This window comes from Thermobia domestica, chromosome 3, assembly GCF_964235325.1.
Source record: "Thermobia domestica chromosome 3, izTheDome1.hap1.1, whole genome shotgun sequence".
Lineage (NCBI taxonomy): Eukaryota > Metazoa > Arthropoda > Insecta > Zygentoma > Lepismatidae > Thermobia > Thermobia domestica.
Window position 1 is genome coordinate 78,055,896 of NC_137456.1, and position 20,659 is coordinate 78,076,554.

The 20,659-nt window shown below is 35.6% G+C and overlaps 1 protein-coding gene across 2 annotated transcripts in view; it reads left to right on the forward strand.

Moving 5' to 3' along the window:
- Positions 1-20,659, forward strand: part of LOC145680535 (putative inorganic phosphate cotransporter) — a 156,749-nt gene that overhangs the window by 36,664 nt on the left and 99,426 nt on the right. Inside the window, exon 1 of one of the 2 annotated variants that reach the window (XM_081751149.1) lies at positions 11,255-11,458. The exons of the other annotated variant lie outside the window; for it this stretch is intronic. Coding sequence (XP_081607275.1) covers positions 11,389-11,458 — 70 coding nt within the window. The 5' untranslated portion in view covers positions 11,255-11,388. Of the gene's footprint in view, positions 1-11,254; positions 11,459-20,659 lie in introns of those variants that run through there. 2 annotated transcript variants of the gene reach the window in all.

Below are 20,659 nucleotides of genomic sequence, written 5' to 3' on the forward strand. Positions count from 1 at the left end.
TGCGTTGCGTTCAAGTTCGTAGCGCACTTCTAGGTTTGAAGGACTGTTGTGGAATTGATCCAAATAGAAAAAAAAAATCTAGACCGACGCTATACGTATACGGTAATAGAGATTACAGAAAAGAGATTTTTAAAAATGTAAAAGATCAACTGCAGTAGCAATAAGCTCTCAAATAATACGCAAAGTTTGCTATAATCTGGATAGCACTTACAATTGCATTATTGTGTAGCGTTGCGTTCTGAAGACCGTTACGGAATGAGACCCTAAATGTGTCAATTTCATTACACAGAATTTAAAGCAATGCTGTTGCGAAAGTTAACCTATATTTGCATATAGGGCATTTCCAAACAAATGTCAATCTGTTAGGGGAAAAAATGAAACTGCTGCACCCCCCTTCGTTGTAAATATTCACTACCTAAAGTGAGAAGCTAGCAATGAAAATCGCAACACGTTCCGAAAATTTCTGCTGTCATGTTTCCGTTTGGGCTTAAAACAAAGGCCGCCTTATGCAGAGTCGTTTTGACGTTATGATTAGCGTCATACTAAAAACCTGAGTACTGCAGAGAACATATGTTAGTCGAACTCTTTAGTATGCTACTAATCACACATCAAAACGACTCTGCATAAGGCCCAGGAAGTCTTGCAAAATCGATAGTTTAAGTCAATTTTCTAAAAGTTGAAAGAAAAGTATTAACCGAGAACAGACAATTAAGGCCTTATGCTGGGCCTCTTTATGTATGATTAGCGCCATACTTAAGGCCTAACTACTGCAGGGAACATGTGTTAGTCGAACGCTTTAGTATTGCTCTAATCCCACGTCAGAACGACTCTGCATAAGACTCTTAGCATTTCCAGACCATTTCCTCATTCATATCACAGATGCCTAAAGGCATTTTAAAAATTCCAGTTCAATTCAAATGTACTGGTAGTTTTTGGTGCACCTCCCTCAGAAAATCCTGGATCCGACCTTGCACATGTGCAATACATCATTTGAAAGCTAATTTAATATAGAATCCAGATCAAAACAGTCTAATTAAATACAATTTGTATTTCACTGTCAAATAATGCTAATTAAATAATATATTATCCAAGTGATTCAAACAGGGAAATTACTGAGTTGAGTTGATATTAAGTTTAACGTGCCTTTTCAGCAGCGAAGCGATATGAGACGTGGACCTACTGATTAACGTGGAATCCGAACCACATGAGCTCCCACCGGAAATCGAACCCGGGTCTCTCGCGCCAAAAGCGCGTACGCTAACCACTTAGCCACGGAGAAGCTCAACAGGCAAATTGTATATTGAGTTATAAACTGATATAGAGAGGGATCGACAGGAAAATGTTGACCAAAATGTATTTCACTGATGCACTCTCATCAGTTTATAAATCAAATAGTAACATGAATATAGTGTGTGTAAATATAATTATCTTAATATACTCATATTTGCGAATACAACCTGATAATATGACATAATTCATTTTCCGTTTCATTTCATTTGTTATGCGTAATATTTTCCATAAGTAGATATTTTGCTTTGTATATATTTAAACACAAACTATTTGCTAAACAAAACAATATATTCACATTTAAAAACTACATACGTGTTACAGGTTCACCAACTAACACTTTTGCTTCATCAAGATAGTATCTGATGAAGCCAAAGTGTTAGCCGGCGAAATTGTAATACGTATATAGTTTTTTTAATGTAAATATATTATTTTGCTCTGCAAAAAATAGTTTGTGTTTAAGTTGTTATGCGTTTTTCGCATATCGCTTACCAAAATTTTCCCTTGTAGAGAAACTATACCATTAACTTAAAAGACCCATTTTCTGACTGAGTTTCCTAATGGATTCTCTCTTTTATTCAGTTCAATAAGTTAACTTTCAAAAACACACTGCTTTAGATAACATAGAAAGAAATGAAAATTTTTAAGACAGGGGCTGATGGTGCCATATCAGGACCTTGGAAGAGAAAGGATGCACTTAAAATTTTATTTATTATTTTTTTTTTCGCATCAGACAGGTCTGGACAACACATAGATACCGCGTTTTGTCCTGGTTCGCCCTTAGTTTTCTCACAGTTTCAAGATAAACAAAGATGTGCCCTTGCTTAATGTACTTGCAAAACTTTCAGCTTGATTTCCCAACACCCCGATTTCAGGATTCGCCCTTTCTCTTCCAAGGTTCTGATATGGAATCTCTGCACGGGCAATATTTTTCCCTTCATCGGTCCTGCATGGACCAACTTGATCAATAACTTTAGTGAAACTATAATAACATGAGTATTTGATATTTTTTTTTTTTATGTTGGCTATCTATGTAAGCTGGAATTTAGTGTGAAACCAGTGGTAGCCACTAAAAGCAAGAGTTATTTTGTGTGACTAAAACAATCCTTAAAACACATTGATGACAAGCCACGGGAATTTCCCTTTTCACCTCAAGAGAAGTTTAAATGTCCAGTTAACAATGAACCCTATAACTGAAAACGGAAATCTTCGTAGCACGTTGCTTACCACATCGCTACCGAAGTACGGAAATCTTCGTAGCCCGTCGTCAATGTGTTAAAAACCAATTACTTAAAAATAAAAATAAAATAAAATAAAATAAAAATGTAGATCAAGGCAGCAAAATTATTTTATTTTTACACATTACAAAGAACAAGATTGAAAAGAAAAAAAACTGATACAAAAATACACTGTTAGAAATACATTTATGTACAGCCAGGATTTGAGTTTAGCGTCCCATTCAGCAGCCAGGTTATACGAGACGTTGAGTCGAACTCCAACAAAGGTGCTATTCTCATAGCCACAGACAACCAGTAGGAAATCACAGATCTACCCCAAAATTGACACACAAAGAAATGATGTTGGTAATGATCCCAGTGCTCGAATATGGAACATTTCGAATATGTAACAGAGGGCGTCAAAAACTACCTGGTCACTCGGTTACGCTTCTCAGAATCGATGACACAGACATACCCTTTCTACGCATTACCGGTATCTATGGCCTTAAGCCCGTCACGCATGAGAGATGACGTCCTCGGCGAGCACACTATCCGGGGAAGAGGGAAGAAATGAGAAAGGAAGGAAGTGCCCTGGAACCTGTATGTTAGTACCATCTGCTAGTAAAAGCCATACCAGATATCCATTACTCAAGCTCGAATTATTCACACAACTCGAGGTCGAACTACTCACATGTTAGATTCTCGACACTACAAGACATTGGGGCGACGGTGGCTCAGTGGCAAATCTTTTACCTCTGGTGCATGGCTTTCTCGTTCGATCCCAGTTCTCATCAAGTAGGTTTTATGGTGGACTAACATTATGTGCGTGGGTCTTCTCAGGAGTTTTCCCGTTTGCTTCCACTTTCTTCATTCCAGCAATTCGTTCGTTATCAACATCATCGTCTCCCTCAGCTTAGGTGCTTATACTTAAAAAAAAAAAAAAAAAAACGGAATTTTTCGGTGAAATATCTAGCCACAACTCCTACGGAAAACTTTCAGTAATTTATTTATATAAAAACAGATACACTCCTATTGAATAACTGGCGTGAAAATTATAATTTTGTGTACGCGATTCAGGAAGATAATGTGCAGAAGCTGCGGTAGTAGAACGTCATTTGTTGTAAGAACAGTATGTTAGGACAGAATCTACAACCACGAGATGTAAGGCTAATATTATTTAATAACTCATCAAATTGTTTTACTATTAATCCAGAACAAACAAAAACACTCCTTTTAAAAGTAATTTGTTAGCTATAACTTCATACGCATTCAATTACTAGAAAATATGTTAGCAATTTCAAATATCTCAAAATAGCTGTTAGACAAATGCTGAATAATTGTTCTAAATAAGAAAATTTCACTCGAAATATCAATTTTATAAAAGACCTGTAAACTTTACAGTGGTGTTTCTGTGAAAGCACCTCATTTTTAGTGTAATTGTTGGACATTAAACAAACAAACAAACAAACAAAAGTCTTAGCCATGTAATCTACTTGTTCGCAGGTTATCACCTTATTGAACTGATCTCATTAAGGCGTATGGTTACAGCGTAATATGGAATCAAATCTAACGTCAAATTAACCTTAACCAAATTTGATCTATATACGTATTCACAGAAGTGTGAATATCAAGATTAAAAGTGGTACACTAGCAAAAGTAAAATGCATGTAAGAGTACACAACAGGAATTTACAGATCTGACCCAGTTGATATACAAGAAGGTGATAGTAGATGGTATTGATGCATCGTTAGAATTCAGTTACCATACTCTCTGTTCCGTGTATCAAAGTTTCGTGGTTACTGGATCTCAGTGCTGAAACTGGAGAATACCCTCAAAAAAGCAGGAAATTTTAGGTTATTTGTATGGAAATTTGCTTTAAAATGTTTTATTAAAGGATTCAGTGTTTCGCATTATTAAAGAATCAGGATTGAGATGCAGTAGGGACTAAAATGCAGTGTTCTTACAGAAGCACACCTAGTAGCACGAGAAAGACAATGTGAACCTCTGATCCAGCATTTCGAAGGACATGATAAGTGGAAACGAATGAAGCGAGTTTCAGTCTTTATATACCTTTGAATAGTGTTGCCAACTGTAGGGACATGTTTCTAAACGTAGAGACATTTGAACACTTTTGCTAACCATAGAAAGTAAGGATAGACTTCGTAAAATGGTAGGAAACCTAGGGACTTTTTAAAAAGAAAAAAAATGAAAATGCAACACAATTAACCACCATACTGGTAGTATTAATCTGTCTAAGCTACCATACTTGACACTATCCTGACAAATTGAAAATGTACTTGAGTTACCAACCCTGGTTTCGACCGATTCAAATTGTAACTTCCGAAAAGAAGAAAAATATCTCAGAATAACTGTAACGAATTTCCTCTATTTTGAGTAAGACTAAAATAAAGGGAAACAAAATTATGGCCAGAATTCACTTTTAGTTATAAATTCCCCTCTAAAGGCTCAAGAAAAGACTGTAGAACTTTTGACAAAACGGATCAGTAAATATCTCTCTAGAACCAAAGTATTATATAGGTTCGTTTGTTTTACACGAGATTTGAGCCAGTGTTCGAAGTGGCAAAAAAAGCAGAGACGGTATGTTTTATAACGATTTTGACTCAATATACCGGTTATCTAAATGTTGAAATACAGTGAGGGTATGTTGCCTAAAACATTCCATTTCTATTTGCATAATGCCTGAAAACCATTGGAGAGCTTCTCTGCAGTAACGGGGGCGGTATGGAGAGATTTTGATCTTCTCACCTTCTTACAACCTTCTGAAAAAAGTAACAAATATCCCCTTATGTTGTATTATAGAGAATTATACTGCTCAAAAACCGAATGAGGATATTAACAATTTGCTGCGGGAAAACTCCAGGTCCCCCAACTCGACTGTGAGGTATTCCAAACCCCCCGAAGGTCTGCCCCCCACAGCAGACAACCCCTAAATCCGCCCACTGAAAAGACAGCATTTATATGCATTAAGTCAAGAAGACACATACATACATAAGAAAGAAACACTTCAATATGGCACATCAAAATACAAACTAGATAAACTTCTTTGAAGACACATTATTTTTAAAACAAAAGGTAGAGGGAAGATAAAAATGTCGGTGTTGTCAACTTATAGATTATTCCTACATAAGAAATAAAATATTTTTACGTGCAAAGCTATTCATCAATTACTGTGTATAAAAATGAATTTATTGAAGATATTTAGTATCTACTTTCCAGTGAAGGTATGTTTTAATCATTGAAAAACCAGAGGCGGTATGCCTTTATCACTGAAAAACCAGAGGCGGTATGGCATACCACCGCATACCGTCTCACTTCGACCACTGATTTGAGCCCAATGGTAGGGAGTAAAGATAAATTTTATGTAGCGAAGTTATGTATAATGACATTTGTAATGCATGATTCATCCAGTATTAATATTTGTCAGCATTTTCTCTAGGGACTTTTCACTCAAAAATAAGGAAATTTTACTTTAGTTACAGGACTTAGCCAAAATATTGTTGCAACACTCTCTTTGAACGAAAAAGTGATAACGTTTACCGTGCTGTTAAGGTTAAAACAAACATTTTAGGACTAGGCTAGTCGACAAAGCGTTACCCCCCACAGTGAACGCGGCCTAAGTGGCTAAACGGTAATTTTAGTTTCACCAAAGTTGTAAATCATACTATGAGCCAGTCAGGGTTTCCAGGTCTTTTCATTTCCCGCGCCAGAAGTGGTAGACCTGGATTCGATTCTAGGCAGGAGGTTATGTGGTTAGGGTCCCACGTTGAGCTGTAGTTCACGTCTGATGTAGCCTCGCTGATATAGTCGAAAGAGACGAAGCAAGAGGCATTTTCTTAAAGATATCCTCTGTATCGAAAACAAATATTAGACCCCAATCAATAACTTCCAACATTTACACTACTTTATACTTTACTAGCTATGCACGTGCCTTTGGAGAATGGGGTTCCGGATTCGAATCCTGTGGGAGATCATTGAAAAGTTTCAGCGCATAAAGGTAGTTTAGATTCCACCTTAAACTGTAGGTTCACATCTTGTATAGCTTCGGTGCTGAAAGGACCGCTAAATTCCAAGCCACCAAGTATAAAATTTACATCATGATATTTTTAACCAATTCTCTGGTTTAATCTTCTAATTTTTTTTCCTCTCATGATTTTGGCTTCTTCTGAAATTCCTACTCTCTTCCAATTTTAGCACCTTATTTTCAGTTTCAGAACAAAGTTGATAAAACACGAGCAGTTACAGTTAAAATAAATAAATAAAATAAAATAAACATATCTTTCCCAGGAATATTTCTAAGCTGCATGGAAAGAAATGTCTGGAAACTGAAACATTATGTGTTTGTTTTACAAAACTAAGTTTCGAAATAATTTGGCAACGTAGTTTTTCGGTCATTTCAAAGACTGGAAAGAGAATAAGATGTATTGAACCCCAATTTAAAATTATGGTCTTTGCTGTTTAAAACATTTTCGATATACCTAAGTACCAAACTATTAGAGGTGGCATTTTCCGCCTTTCTACTGTGCACACATCTATGGCTTAAACCATCTAAGGGCAATTGTTCCATCATCCACCCCATAAAATGACGCATAGGCGACCCTGGCCCTTTCGGACTGTTGCGCCTGAAGGTTTGGTATATATTAGGTATATTGGAAGTTGGCACAACTTTAACAAAGTATTTATTATTATTATTATTATTATTATTATTATTATTATTATTATTATTATTATTATTATTATTATTATTATTATTATTATTCATAGTGAACATCAATTTGGCTCGATGTAGCTCTACTTAACAGTATTAAATGAAATCATAAAATAAGAATATTCTTACCTCCTTCATTCTGAGAATTCCGTTCCATTCCCTTTCAGTCTGGAACAAATATCGCAGCCACTTCTCTTCACATTTTTATTTTTAAGTCACGATTCATGTAGTTCGGATCTCTTAAATCATATAGGCATGGCATATTTTGTATTTCGATTATAAACGCCTCTGTGTTAAACACACTAACCGTGACTGGATATGTACACAGGACACGTTTTCAAACACAACTGATAATTTCTCTTTGTGATTACACTTGTGGTTATCTGTTTGGGGGTGGAGTTCGAGCTTCGGAGATAGGGGCTCAAATTCAAGTTAATTCGTTGTTTCATCTTTTGCCTAAAGCCAAATATTTTGCTTATAGATTACCATGGCATCAGCTAACTGTCAATCAAGTGTATCACGAGAAATCACCCTATTGTGTTACATAGATTTTTCTGTAATTAGCTAATTTTTCGGAATTTCCTTCTATTTTTGTGAATTTTCTTTTGTTATACACACATACTTTATAATAGCAGAGTTCCATTCTCTGCACAAAGCGTCTTCCAAGCAGCTGTTTCTTGCTACAATCCCCTTGCCTGGCAACACGTCTTTCTTTTCTGTCCTTCCTTTTGAAATCTTTTAAACAGCAGGCGGTCTATTGTTCCGACCTGCACCAAATACGCTCGAGCCGGCGTTTTTTCAGCGATTTTATTGCTTTCGCGTTCATGTTTAGCCGCTCAGATTTAAATACATGGTCAGCGTATTTCAAGCATACGCAGGAGCAATAAATACGCTTTGCGATCGCTTAAAGTAGCCGGGGACTTAAAGATTGATCTGCTGATGGAAATTGATAAGCAACAACTGTAAATCATTTGGTATAGTACGATCTCCTGGCATAGCAAAACAGAATTGTGGCTTACTGTAGTCAACGCTGTTCGGCAAAAACATCCACCAAGCCAGACATAAGAAAAAAGAAGTAAGCTAGGTTGTGTATAAAGATGAAATGTGCACCCAAATGTTCCAGGACGTAAACACAGTCCCGCAACTAGAATCTGTGTCATCTGAGGTAAACACGAAATTCGGCGCTTCCAATTTTAAACGCCCCTCCAGCCAGCCACGCGTCCAGGGCGCGTGTGCCGCTTGCTCTCTCCTAGTTGCGGCCCTGTGTAAACATAATAATGCACCGAGAGGAATGGACATGGCAACAGGACGGAGCAAAGGCCCATACAGACAGCGAGACTGTGTAATCAGAGCAAATACTCCTGATTTTATTGAACCAAACGACTGACCTTCAAAAAAGTTCATATGCACTTGGGGTCTACTGTTACAACAAGTCCAAATACATAGAAGGAAAATAACAGACACTGTCAGCTTAAAAACTGTGTTGACAGAAGCTTAAACAATATACCCCTTGAAACTATCCAGATTGCCACTTGAAGTTGTTTCGGGAAGCATTTTGAATATTTGAATTGACTATGGCAAAGTGTAACCCAAACTATGTTTAACAGAGATGCAGTCATATTAAATGTGCTGATACAAATTTCCTGTTTTTTGGGGGAGGGATGGGGAGAACTGTACAAATGAGCAATAATTTTGGGGAGTTGAATTTTTTTTTTACTATGTCGAAAAGAATATTTTTTAAGACGTATAGAAATAAGTATTTCTCTTTTCGAAAAATTAATGATAATTTAATCGAACGTATCTAAGAATTTATCTTGGAAAAATACCTATTGCCAATATACTTATGATCAATTCAAACGTTTAATCTAAAATAAATAGTTCCCAAAAGTGATCTTCAAGTTGAAGATATCATGTCAATATCAACAAGTATGTGTAAATTACAGATATTAATCAATGACAAAGCAATATTTATACACAATTACACATAGATTTATGTTCCAACATCAAATTTGCAATTTCCTCAGGTTAAAGAACTCTACCGCCTACCACTTACATTAATATTATCTATAACCTGATCATGTGATTTTGTGATGGACAACACTATGTCTGTAGTAGAAAGGCAGGCAGGATAACAAAAGAGCCGGGTAGGCTGAAGTTCTATAATTTTCACTCCATTCCAACCATCTTCTATTTATTAAAATGCTACAATTTCAATTAAAACGCCTCAGCTCCAACCTCTAGCTTTTGATTTCAAATCTTTGATTTACGGTTATTTGTAATTTCACGTTTAACAATGACAAATATTTTAAACTATGTGTACTTTTAATAAAGTATTTACATAGATCTTTTTCACAAGGTTTACTTCTTAAAATTTTTATTTTCTTCAAAGCCTTCGTATTTTAATAAGCCTTCTCTAAAATCAATGCAAATGAATTGTGTTGCCGTCTTTGGACTTCTTTTAAACTATACGTTTGTGGACGTTTATATGTTAGCGGACAATCCTTTCAAAAATGAGATCTCGGAAACTACAGGCACTAGAAAGATGACGTTTCCACTGATCGATTGCAAATTTTATGTAGATTGTCCAGTTCTAATTGAATATTTTAAAACATGGCCATTATTTCTTTATTACATTTTTACGAGTACACTGGAAGTGTTGAAATTAGAAAAAAACTAAAGCATCATATCCTAAGCATTATACATTCAACACCACATAATTGTACACGGGAGTTGCATACCTATCAGGAGTTTGTTTCATGGCCAAATTATAATGAAAAACGAAGGATAACCATTTCTTCAGTCTAAGATGAATCTTTATTGTTTGGAATGTTTTGCCCAATGAACACCATGTATCATTGACATTATATTGTGTGTGTAATGTATTTGCTTATTACATACTGCATGCAAGAAGAAAGAAAACACTGGTCATACATGAATTAGAAACTGCAACCGGAAGTAGGAACAAATCTTGCAAACAGTGTGAGATATTTAAAAAATAATCCCAAAAAATCTTCCCTTAAGGTACCCCTTGCCGATGTTTTTGTTTCTTTTTTAAATTAAGATGTGTTTCACTTGCGTCTTCGCTGTAAAGGGACATTTGTAAGGAACGACAAGGAGATATGAATGATGTTTGAATTGAATCACATGTGAATGAAGGAGATGTGAATCACATCTGTGAATCATATGTGAATGATGTGCTGTGTAGAGAGCGCAGGTTCAGCTAGTATCATTAAAAATGATATTATACTAAAACCTGCTCTTATTCGTATTTTCTGACCTCCAAGTACAGCCCAATACTTTACAAATGCCACAAATTATATCTATCTATCTATCTATCTATCTATATATATATATATATATAAAGAAAAAGCAAGTCCAAGAATTAAAATATTGTACACATTTTAAGATAAACTTTATAACGTCTAACTTAATTGCAGAAACCATAAATGATGTACTGTACATTGTATAACATGAATACATACAATTTTAAAATAAACGTAAACTGTAGCCTTAATTTTTTAAAAAAATGCTTTACACATTTTTCTACAGTTCGTTGAGAGTCCTTGATAGAGGCCTGCTTCTTCTGATGAACTCAAGTTTTTATGAAGTCGTTAAGTGGATTAGATCGTTCAAAAAATTATTCCTTATTTTATTACAGATATATTTTTTCTTTGAACCTAGACCATATAGTACGGAGACCCGTTAATCTAAAGTCTACTGTATTTGGAGAGTTAGTATCAGTCATGTATTTCTTTACTTTCAGTCTATTTATTTATATTCCTTTATGTCGATATTTGTAAATATTCCAATAAATGAGCACCTGTAAACATCTATTCAATGATTATTGGGGAACGTATCTGTACTAACGGAATGTGCAAGCTCCATACTTGTAACTAACAAACTAAAAAAATAAAATAAAAAAGCACTAAAACTACGTATCAGACAGGAAGGAAATAGAATCCTGCGAAGATAACAGTGTTTGGAAATTGCTTTCTAGATAAACTAGATAGATGACTGGCAGAGTAGTTTGTAGCTAATAGACAGAGGTTACATAAATGGTGTTTGCAGATAAAGTAGCCAAATGTCAAGGGTCTTTTTTGTAGTTAAAGGTTGTGAATTTAATGTTATGACTCGTGGCAGTGTTTATATGTGGTTATCATGACCAGACCTGGATATGCCACTTACCGAACACCGTTGTTGATCAAAGATGGAGAGGAAATTTGTGAAGGTAAAGTATATCTTTTTTCCTTTTTAAAATGATTTATTTATTTTTATTTTTTTGAACATAAACTGTCTCATGTGTTCTTCGATTTGCTCTAGATGAGTAGTAATGTCCGAGTAGCGACCCTCGGGGCAAATCTGGGCCTGCAAATGAAACAAAAATGGAAAATGTATTATTTGTTCCTTTTTCCAACTCCATATGGAACAGCAAGAGAGTAGTTGACTATCATAGTATATATGAATCCAGATTTGACTTGAATTGTGAAAACATTTTACTTAACCGTTTGATTACCAAACCCATTGTTCAAGGCAGAGTCGTTGGTACCGGACCGATTTTTAAAAATGAAGATTTTGTAGAGTTATTTCCAAATGTACGTAGTTCAGGTTTTAATTGAAGAAACATGTATGCAGAATAGAACAAAAATTTAGAAAATGTATGACTTATATAGTCAGCGATCTGTCGCCTCAGGGAGGATGGGGGACAGAAAAAGTTATGACCCGTTATATCATTCTAGTCCACAATATATCTTAAATTGTTCACTGTTCTATTGGATATAAAGTAGTAGAACATCGAACACCTAAAAATAAGCTTCTTACGACTTTATCTTTCTCTCTCTTTCAGTTTAACGTCCCACGTTATGCCTTTTAGGTTAAGGGAGACGATGATTAAGGCAAGTGAATAATGATGGGATAATTGGTGGACCGATAAAATGAGAGGAAACGGGAGTACCCCGAGGAAACCCACGGACACGATGTTGTACTCCACAAACTTACTTGGAAGGGGATCGAACAGGAACCCACGCAGAAGAGGTAGGCACTCTACCACTCAGCCAGCGTGCCCCCCTTTTCAAACTTTAATTTCAAGCGCTATGGTGTAGAAGAAAGTTTGGTGATCGTGAAAAAATTCAAGATTTCAACGGATTTACACCGTTCATAGCTCCTATATGTCAAAAAAAGGTGATTTTTGAATAGATCTATCTGCTCATTCGTATGTATATCCGCCTAGAGATCTTGCCGTTCAATGTATCCGCACCAACATTGAAAGTTAAGGATTTATAAGATTCCCCAGGAGAAGTGTTTGAATTTTCTTTTTCCCCCCCTTCTATAATTCTGGAGATTGAGATAGCATTTTTCTCACAATCGTCTCTAACGATTTTGTGTAGCATATATTTCATATTTCAATATTTTATTAATAATTCTACAATATGGGATGTCATTTATCACGAAAACATCCTCAAAATTTCTTTTGGGGGAAGGGTTGTTTTTTGAGTTGATTTTCTCAAAAATGACTCAACTTATTTGTTAATTTTACATTTAAAAAATGTTTTACTAGTAACTTGGCAATATTTCGTAATGTATTTATCCTTTTAAAAAAATCTCAACAGAACTCACATTACACTCTTCAAAAAGAATATAAGACAAGTCAAAAACACGGAGAACAACATTCTTTCTCTCAAGTGGAGGAGATATCGGACATTCCGAGTTCTCCATTCTACATCAAGTTAGGAACTTGCGATTCGCGTTTGAGGATACTTGCGATTCGCGTATTTTCGAAATACACTGAACTCTAGCCATAAGGCATTGTGAACGGGGTTACGCTTGGCAACAATGTAGGAAAAATGAATGACGTTTATATCGTGATCACGAGTCATGACTTACATATAGCACAAAGTAAACGCCAGGTATGGTCGGCCCTAGTAGCCGAGTGCACTAGTGCAACATGGTAATAACGAAAACCGTTCTTGGCGTGGGTTCAAATCCTGCATTAGGAAAGTTTTTCTTACTATTTTTAAATTAGTTTATAATACTTCTTTCGTTAAAATAAGATTAAAATAATATTCAAAAAGTGATTTAACGATTATTTTTTAAAATTTCCATTAAACTTCTTTCATTAAAATAAGTTTGCCCTTGTACTTATACAGATCCATAGCAAAAGTAATAATAATAATAATAATAATAATAATAATAATAATAATAATAATAATAATAATAATAATAATAATAATAGGAACGTGTTATAATGCAATTTAGCATTCGTTTCCGTGCGATGTTGCCAAACATAATGCCTTCTGGCTAGGGCTGAGTGTATTTCGAAAATATGCTTGCGATTCATGGTCGCCATCTTGAAATCAACTATATTATACAATGTAGAGTCTATATCCTAAAAGCAAATTGTCCTAAAATGAATGGAACATAGTCATAAAGCAGAAAACATTACCATTAATGTCAATGGAAAATCAATTATGAACAAATAATTTCTCCACTTATCTAAAAAAAAAAAAAAAAAAAAAAGATGGCTGAAATGCAGCTCAAATTTAAAAGAGATTATGTAGATTCTATATTCCAAAAGCAAACTGTCCTAAAATCAATGGAATATATTAAAACAAAAACAAAAACAAAAAAAAAAAAAAAAAAAAAAAAAGAGAGAGAGAGAGAGAGAGAAAGAAAGAAACATTATCATTAATGTCAATGGAAAATCTATGAAAAAAAGAATTCGTCCACATATCTCAAAAACTATAATAAGGAAATGGCTAATTGAAAGCTTATTGCAAAGATACAGTGAATAGCTTAAAAACGATGTAAAGCACGTAAGGTAAATATGGATAGAACATTGTCAAAAGTAAAGTTGTTTCAGTAAAATCAATAATAATGATAAAAATATATGCATCTTCTGCAAATTACCCAAGGAGCCCCACGCGGAGATTACATGGTTGAAATATCTCACATCTGGATTTGGAATCTCGAGATTCGATTTAGCACGCAACGTGACCTTTGACCTGATCACGTGACACAGTCTGGTCCTTATGGCAAACCGGATAAGTCCTTTAATAGTATTATTTGTGAATTTAATAATAAAATGTTATTGTCGTGTAACTAATTTGATATTTTCAATTGTTTTTAATAATAATAAAGGTTATTCTTATATGAAAATATGTGGCTTTATTTAATTTAAAAATGGTTGTTATGGAAACAACTGATATTCACTTTGGTTTTATTTCCCTACGCTACAGGTAACGTACACAAACTAAATAGATTATTTGAGTATACAGTTAAGTTTATAACAAGTAATTTAATGTTAACATTATCTTATTTACTACGTTAGATTTTAACTTATTTTTTGTATTATTTTTTGTGTACCTATACCGGAAATCCAAAGCAGTACTAAGGGTCTTCACTACAGTGAAATTAAACTACCGCTAATTTCAGAGATTTTCTGTAATATCTTGAAAACAAATAAAAAAAATACCCGAAAAGCAAAAACGTAGTAAACTAGACAATACGATTTTGCATGTGATACCGTTATCACAACTCAGGTATCTGCTTTCGATTTGCAACTGTAGATAAATTTAGCAGTTTTTGCGGGTTCTGTAAATAGCAGCATACCAAAAACAGATAGGTGAATTGTGATAAAGATTTCACAAGCAAAATCGTGTTGCTAGTTCACTACGTTTCTACTTTTCGAATATTTTTATTTGTTTTGAAGATATTACAGAGAATCTCTAAAATTAGCGGTAGTTTAATTTCGCTGTAGTGAATACCCTTAACATAGGGGATACGAACTATTACTGGCTTAATAAGTTTATGCTACAGCCTAGGTTAGATAAGTGATTAGAAATTAGTAACTGAATGCTCAACATGGCAGACATTTAAAAAAAAAAGTTTGAGTGCAATGCACTTTTGCGCCTCTCCCCATTCCCCCTTACTTGCTCCTATTTAGTATAGGACCTAAACAACACGGAACGTCTGCCTAATTATGCCAACACCAACGGAGCGGGTGTACAGAACAGAGTTGCCAACATCACAATAAAATTATCGATTTTCATCATTAAAATTATCGTAATTACAAAAAGTTATCGTATATTCGTTATGCGTGTGATAATTGTAGAAACAGACATAATACTACTAATAATATATAATAAACTTATCTAGTAATATTCCGTTTCAGTGTCGTGCCGTGAGAGGGGGCGAGTGGGCCGACGCTCCCGGGCGCCGAAGTAAGGAAAATGCCTGTGCACATATATAAAATGGAAAGAGAAAAGTAATAAAAAAGTGCTCAAAATTAAGGAAAAACATGGTTTACTTTTGAAAATTTTAGTACGCTTAGCGCCAACCATGGTGGCACTTCGCAGCTTCTCTGTCGACTTCACTCATATGTGCGGGGACGCCGATTTTCCATGGCACGGCACTGTTCAGTTTTGAACTCCAAATCGGGGTCACTGTCTTCACCACTTTTTAAAATCCTTATTGATACTACTCTGAACCAGGGGTGCCCATCCCCCCCAAAGCTGATGGCGCACTCCCCCCCAAAACTAATAATCTCTTCCCTCTTCAAAACTCAAGTCCTCTAAAAACAATTGTCCAGTGTAGCAGTAGTTTTTATAGTTCTAGTAATTGTTATTTTTGTTGTTGTTTTTGTTTCCTGTAGTAGTATTATAGAATGCTTGTAGTAGTAGTAGGGGCAGTAGTAATTATAAAAATGGCATTACTTTTATTAGTAGTCTTGGTAATGTACAATACTAAATATGTTCTATAAGAATATTGAAGGGCATAAAAACTTCTACACACTGTGTATGGCACAGGTATTCTTTTTTTACAATTAGTAGTATTATTTTTTCTTTACAAAATATTGATATAATTCCCTTGACATGAAAAGTAAGACGCAAGTTACAAGTTATTGAGTTTGATACCAAAAGAAAATGTTATCCTCGAAATTAGCCTACAAAAAGGAGTGATATCCAACAAAAAACATTCCTGTAAAAGAGCCAAGTACGAGTGGCCTTAAAAAGATTTGAAATCACAAAAATAGGCGCCACGTTCTGGTGGACAACAGTTACAAACACTCACTGGCTCACTTCAAATTTAGATTTGAAACTTGGCTGTTGTCTGTATGGTTACCACTAGCTCACAATTATGTCAAACTACTTTATAATTTTCAACAGACAACATAGGCAAGTTTCAAATCTAAATTTGAAAGTGAGTCCTTGAGTGTTTGTAACTGTTGTTCACCAGAACTTGGCGCTCATTTTTGTGATTTCACTTCTTTTTAATTAAGTGGAAAATGTAATCGCACAAACAGAAAACTATACAAAATATTATCATTAATTCATTTATTATACATCATGTAGCAATTGAACAGCATTACTTATTAAGTGTCGTACATGGTATAAATAAGAAATAAATAAATGCTCCCAGCAGAAAATGGGCAAAGCGATAAACCGACCAACCCATCCTTTCATATAGCAACTTGCGCGGTACTTCATTCATAGAGTTTTTAAGCAGGGGGTAGGGGGATTCATTCTCGAGATTAAAAAAAAATCGCATCGTGTTCCAATGTTATTCTGACGACAGCAAAATACTTATTCGATATTAGAGTAAAATTCTTCCCCAATTTTTTTATTCCCCCCAATTTTTTTATTCCCCCCAATTTTTTTCTCGATGGCACAACTTGCGCCATTCATCCCTGCTGTGGGCGGCCCTTCTCTCTTAAAACGAACCAACCTTTCCTTTCATACAGCTACTTGCGGTGTACTTCATTCATCGAGTATCGAAGCAGGGGGTACGGGGGTTCACCCTGGAAAATTTTTGAAAATTAGCTTCTCAAAATCGTGTTTTAATGCTATTCCGACAGTAAAATTGCTAGTTCGAAAGTAGAGTAAAATCCCCCCCCAAATTTTTCTCAATGGCGCAGCTTGCGCCATACATCCCCCCTGTGGGCGGCCCTGGTGAACAACAATATTTCCAGCCCCTCGTAAACGTAACAAGTTCAAGAATGAATGCAGGGTTGCCATTTGCCAATTTTCAAATCGTTATTGTTTTATTTTAGTAGTAATGACAGTTAAATACCTCAATATGTGTATTTTATAATTATTTAATACACACCTACAATTTATTTGCACATTTAGAAACTAAAAAAAAGGGGGCGCATTCAAAAATTATCGTAAGGGCATTATCGTATATAGCCTTAATGCTTAAATTATCATATATCACGATAAATTATCGTATGGTTGGTAAACCTGATGTACACTGCCAAATGCTCGGATTACGCTGACAACCAATAAGCAATAGTTTCAGCTCATTTTAACGTCAGTAGCATCGTAATGACAACACTCGGTGTGTGCTACCAACATTATTTTCAGTCCAGACTTCCATTCAATTTGTATCTCGTAAACAACCTTTTTCTTCCGTATACCTCAATCTGCAATTTTTTAAAATATGGCGCCCTGCAGCCAGGATCCTGTCACCCGGCGAAAAAATGGGCTAAATATTAGAATCAATGTTTAAACGTGAAATAACATATTTTTATCTTACGTTGATCTTTTCAAAAGAATAAAAAAAATATTACATATATATAGATGTAATTAAGAAACTTTTGTCACTTTTTCACGCATCATCTTCGACCATCGATATGTCACCTAACATACCTGGAAGATCAAAAATAGTCCCCGGGATAGAACTTGGTGGGCCGTAAAGCAAAGAAGGTATCCAGTACATTTTGCACCTCTACCAGGAAGTTAAACTGGCGTCCTCTAAGGCGATTGTCCAATGAATGAAACAGGTGATAATCGGATGGTGCAATGTCCGGGGAGTATGGTGGATGTAATAGCGTTTCTCATCCAAGGCACAGAATGGTGTTCCGGGTCATCCCGGTCATCCGTGGTTCTTGAACACGGCTCAACTGCTGACAGTATACAGTTGCATTGATGCTCTAACCAGCTGGAGCAGTTCCGCAAGCACGATGCCGCAAGCAGTCCACCAAGTACACATGTGGATCTTCTTCTGGTACAGTGCTGGTTTCGGCTATGTTGGAACGGGTTCACTGTTCGCCTCAATTGATGCTTGAGGATCTTCATTTTGCCCATGTGTTGGTCCTCCGGCGTGGTGCGTCCTCGAGTGTTTCGTCATTGTCCTTAAACTTGTTAAATCACTGTCCCTATACGCATGTTGCACTGTCCACTTAGTCATGACACCCTCACCAAAGGCCTGGCAATATCTTCCGCCCCGCTGCAGTGGCGCTTCACCCCAGTTTGAACTCCTACAGTATACACGCTCTTATGACGCTCTGTAGTGGTCCTATGTTCACTCTGTCCTTACGCAAGCTCACGGTGAAATTGAACTGCCACAATCAGGTAGTATGATGGATATACCCACAGGAAAAACTGACCGCCTTATCTCCATTTGCATTCAACTCACGGTCTGAGGACCAATTAAACACAGACCTCCACAAAAAGCGACAGAACTTTCTTGGTTACTTCTCGTATATATAATGTAGCAACTTTTACTAGAACATTTCTGAAAGATAACACGAATTTTTATAACAAATCAAATAAGATACTCGTATAAACTACCGATTTATACACTTACACACTGCTATTCTTATTTGAATTGCAGTAAGTGATACAACTGACCTAATGGCCTCATTGCATATCAGTTTGCGTCAACACAACGCAAATTAATGCGTTCTAGTTTGCGAAAGTCAGGATATTAGTTAAAATTACGCGTTCTGTCATTTGCGTTGTGTGTGAATCGTAAATTTTGCGAATATCTTTATGGATTGAGGCCCTCGGACATAAGTTTGCGTTTGAAAGTTAAAAAAAAAAAATAAATAAAAAATAATAAAATCTTCGATTGGGGTAGTGAGAAAAGAATTCTCTACTTAGATTCCTTGGGGAGACATTGACACAGTGGTTGAGCGCTCACCCTTAGTGATGGGGTACTACTTGGTTCGATCCCCGGCCAAGTAAGTTTGTGGTGGACAACACCGTGTCTGTCACTTTTCTCGGGGTACTGCCGTTTCCTCCCTCATTATAATTCCACGAATTCTCCTATAATCATTTACTTGGCTTAATCATCCGTCTCCTTTGGCCTAAAAGGCATAATCGTGGGACGTTAAACTGAAAGGTTCATTCCATTCCATTTTTATTTCCTTCTTCGTTTATGATAATAGTAATTAGACTATCCATGGCTTTGGATTGAATATTGTAACAAAAGGAAGACTGACCAAAGCTTCAACACACACTGTATTATAAACTATAATGTGCAAAATACAGTGTGGGTCATTTATGTTCTATAGTGTCTGAGGAAGGATATGTTAGATATCCGAAACCGTTACAAATTATAGTTTAAGATACAGTGTGTGTTGAAGCTTTGGTTAGGGTTTCTTTTATTACTGATAATAGTACTATGTATTTTTCTTTATTGTAATGAGTATTTTAGAACTGTGGATTCATGCTTTTTCATGGCTCAAGTGGTTCATGTGTTTTCTTTGTCTATTCTCCCGGATTCAATTCCTGGTGAAGGCTCCTGCCTAGGAGTAGTGATTTAGATCTCACTTTAAGAAATTATACCTGTCACATATAATCTATCAATTCTCCCATTTTTTACTTGCAACTGCAACTAATTCCTTGTAGCTTCCAGGCAGACACGTAGCCAGGATTTCGTGAAGGGGGGGGTCCGTGACATGAAATACTGTGGTCAGCACACCAGGGGCTCGATCATTCTAAACAATTTTACTGGAACATATATTGCTTCGTTTAGACAAGATTTCGTAACGGAAGGGGGGGGGGGTGACATGAAATTCTGAAGGCCCCGGAGTTCGATCAATCTAAACTACTTTACTATCAACATATATTGGTTTGTGAGAATATGTTGGTAAGTATGTTAATAAACTATGAAGAAATCTCGAGTAAAATAAAAAAAAGTATTGAAAAAGATTATACAATATTTACATCATTCCTCTATTTATTCAAATATAACAATTTTCTTTTCATTATGACCTCAACTATTATAAAAGTACATATTCACTGTTATAAAAAGTACATACTTAATAATGTCTTGTAAAATATTTTGCAATATCTGCGTTCCTTTCTCTGTTGAATCAAATGTTAACAGAACTTTCTTTCCATATAAATTTTTGTTTTAATTATTCCGTCAACTAGTGTCTGTTCCAAATGACAGGCAAAGGAGCAGTAGAAAATTGTTTTTGAAATATCATGTTTGATATTGCAAGGATGCGATGACGAAAAATTATTATAAAAAAATGTCCACGCTGTTACACCACGGCACTATGCTTTCGGAAGCTTGAAATTTCCCTGACTAGTTGCAGAAATTCTGGGAATTCCGAAACTTTTCTAGAAATTTCAAAAGACTCTTTCAGGATATCTCGCTCACCTCGCTACCATGTATTGCAAGTAGTACAAATTTCCTCATA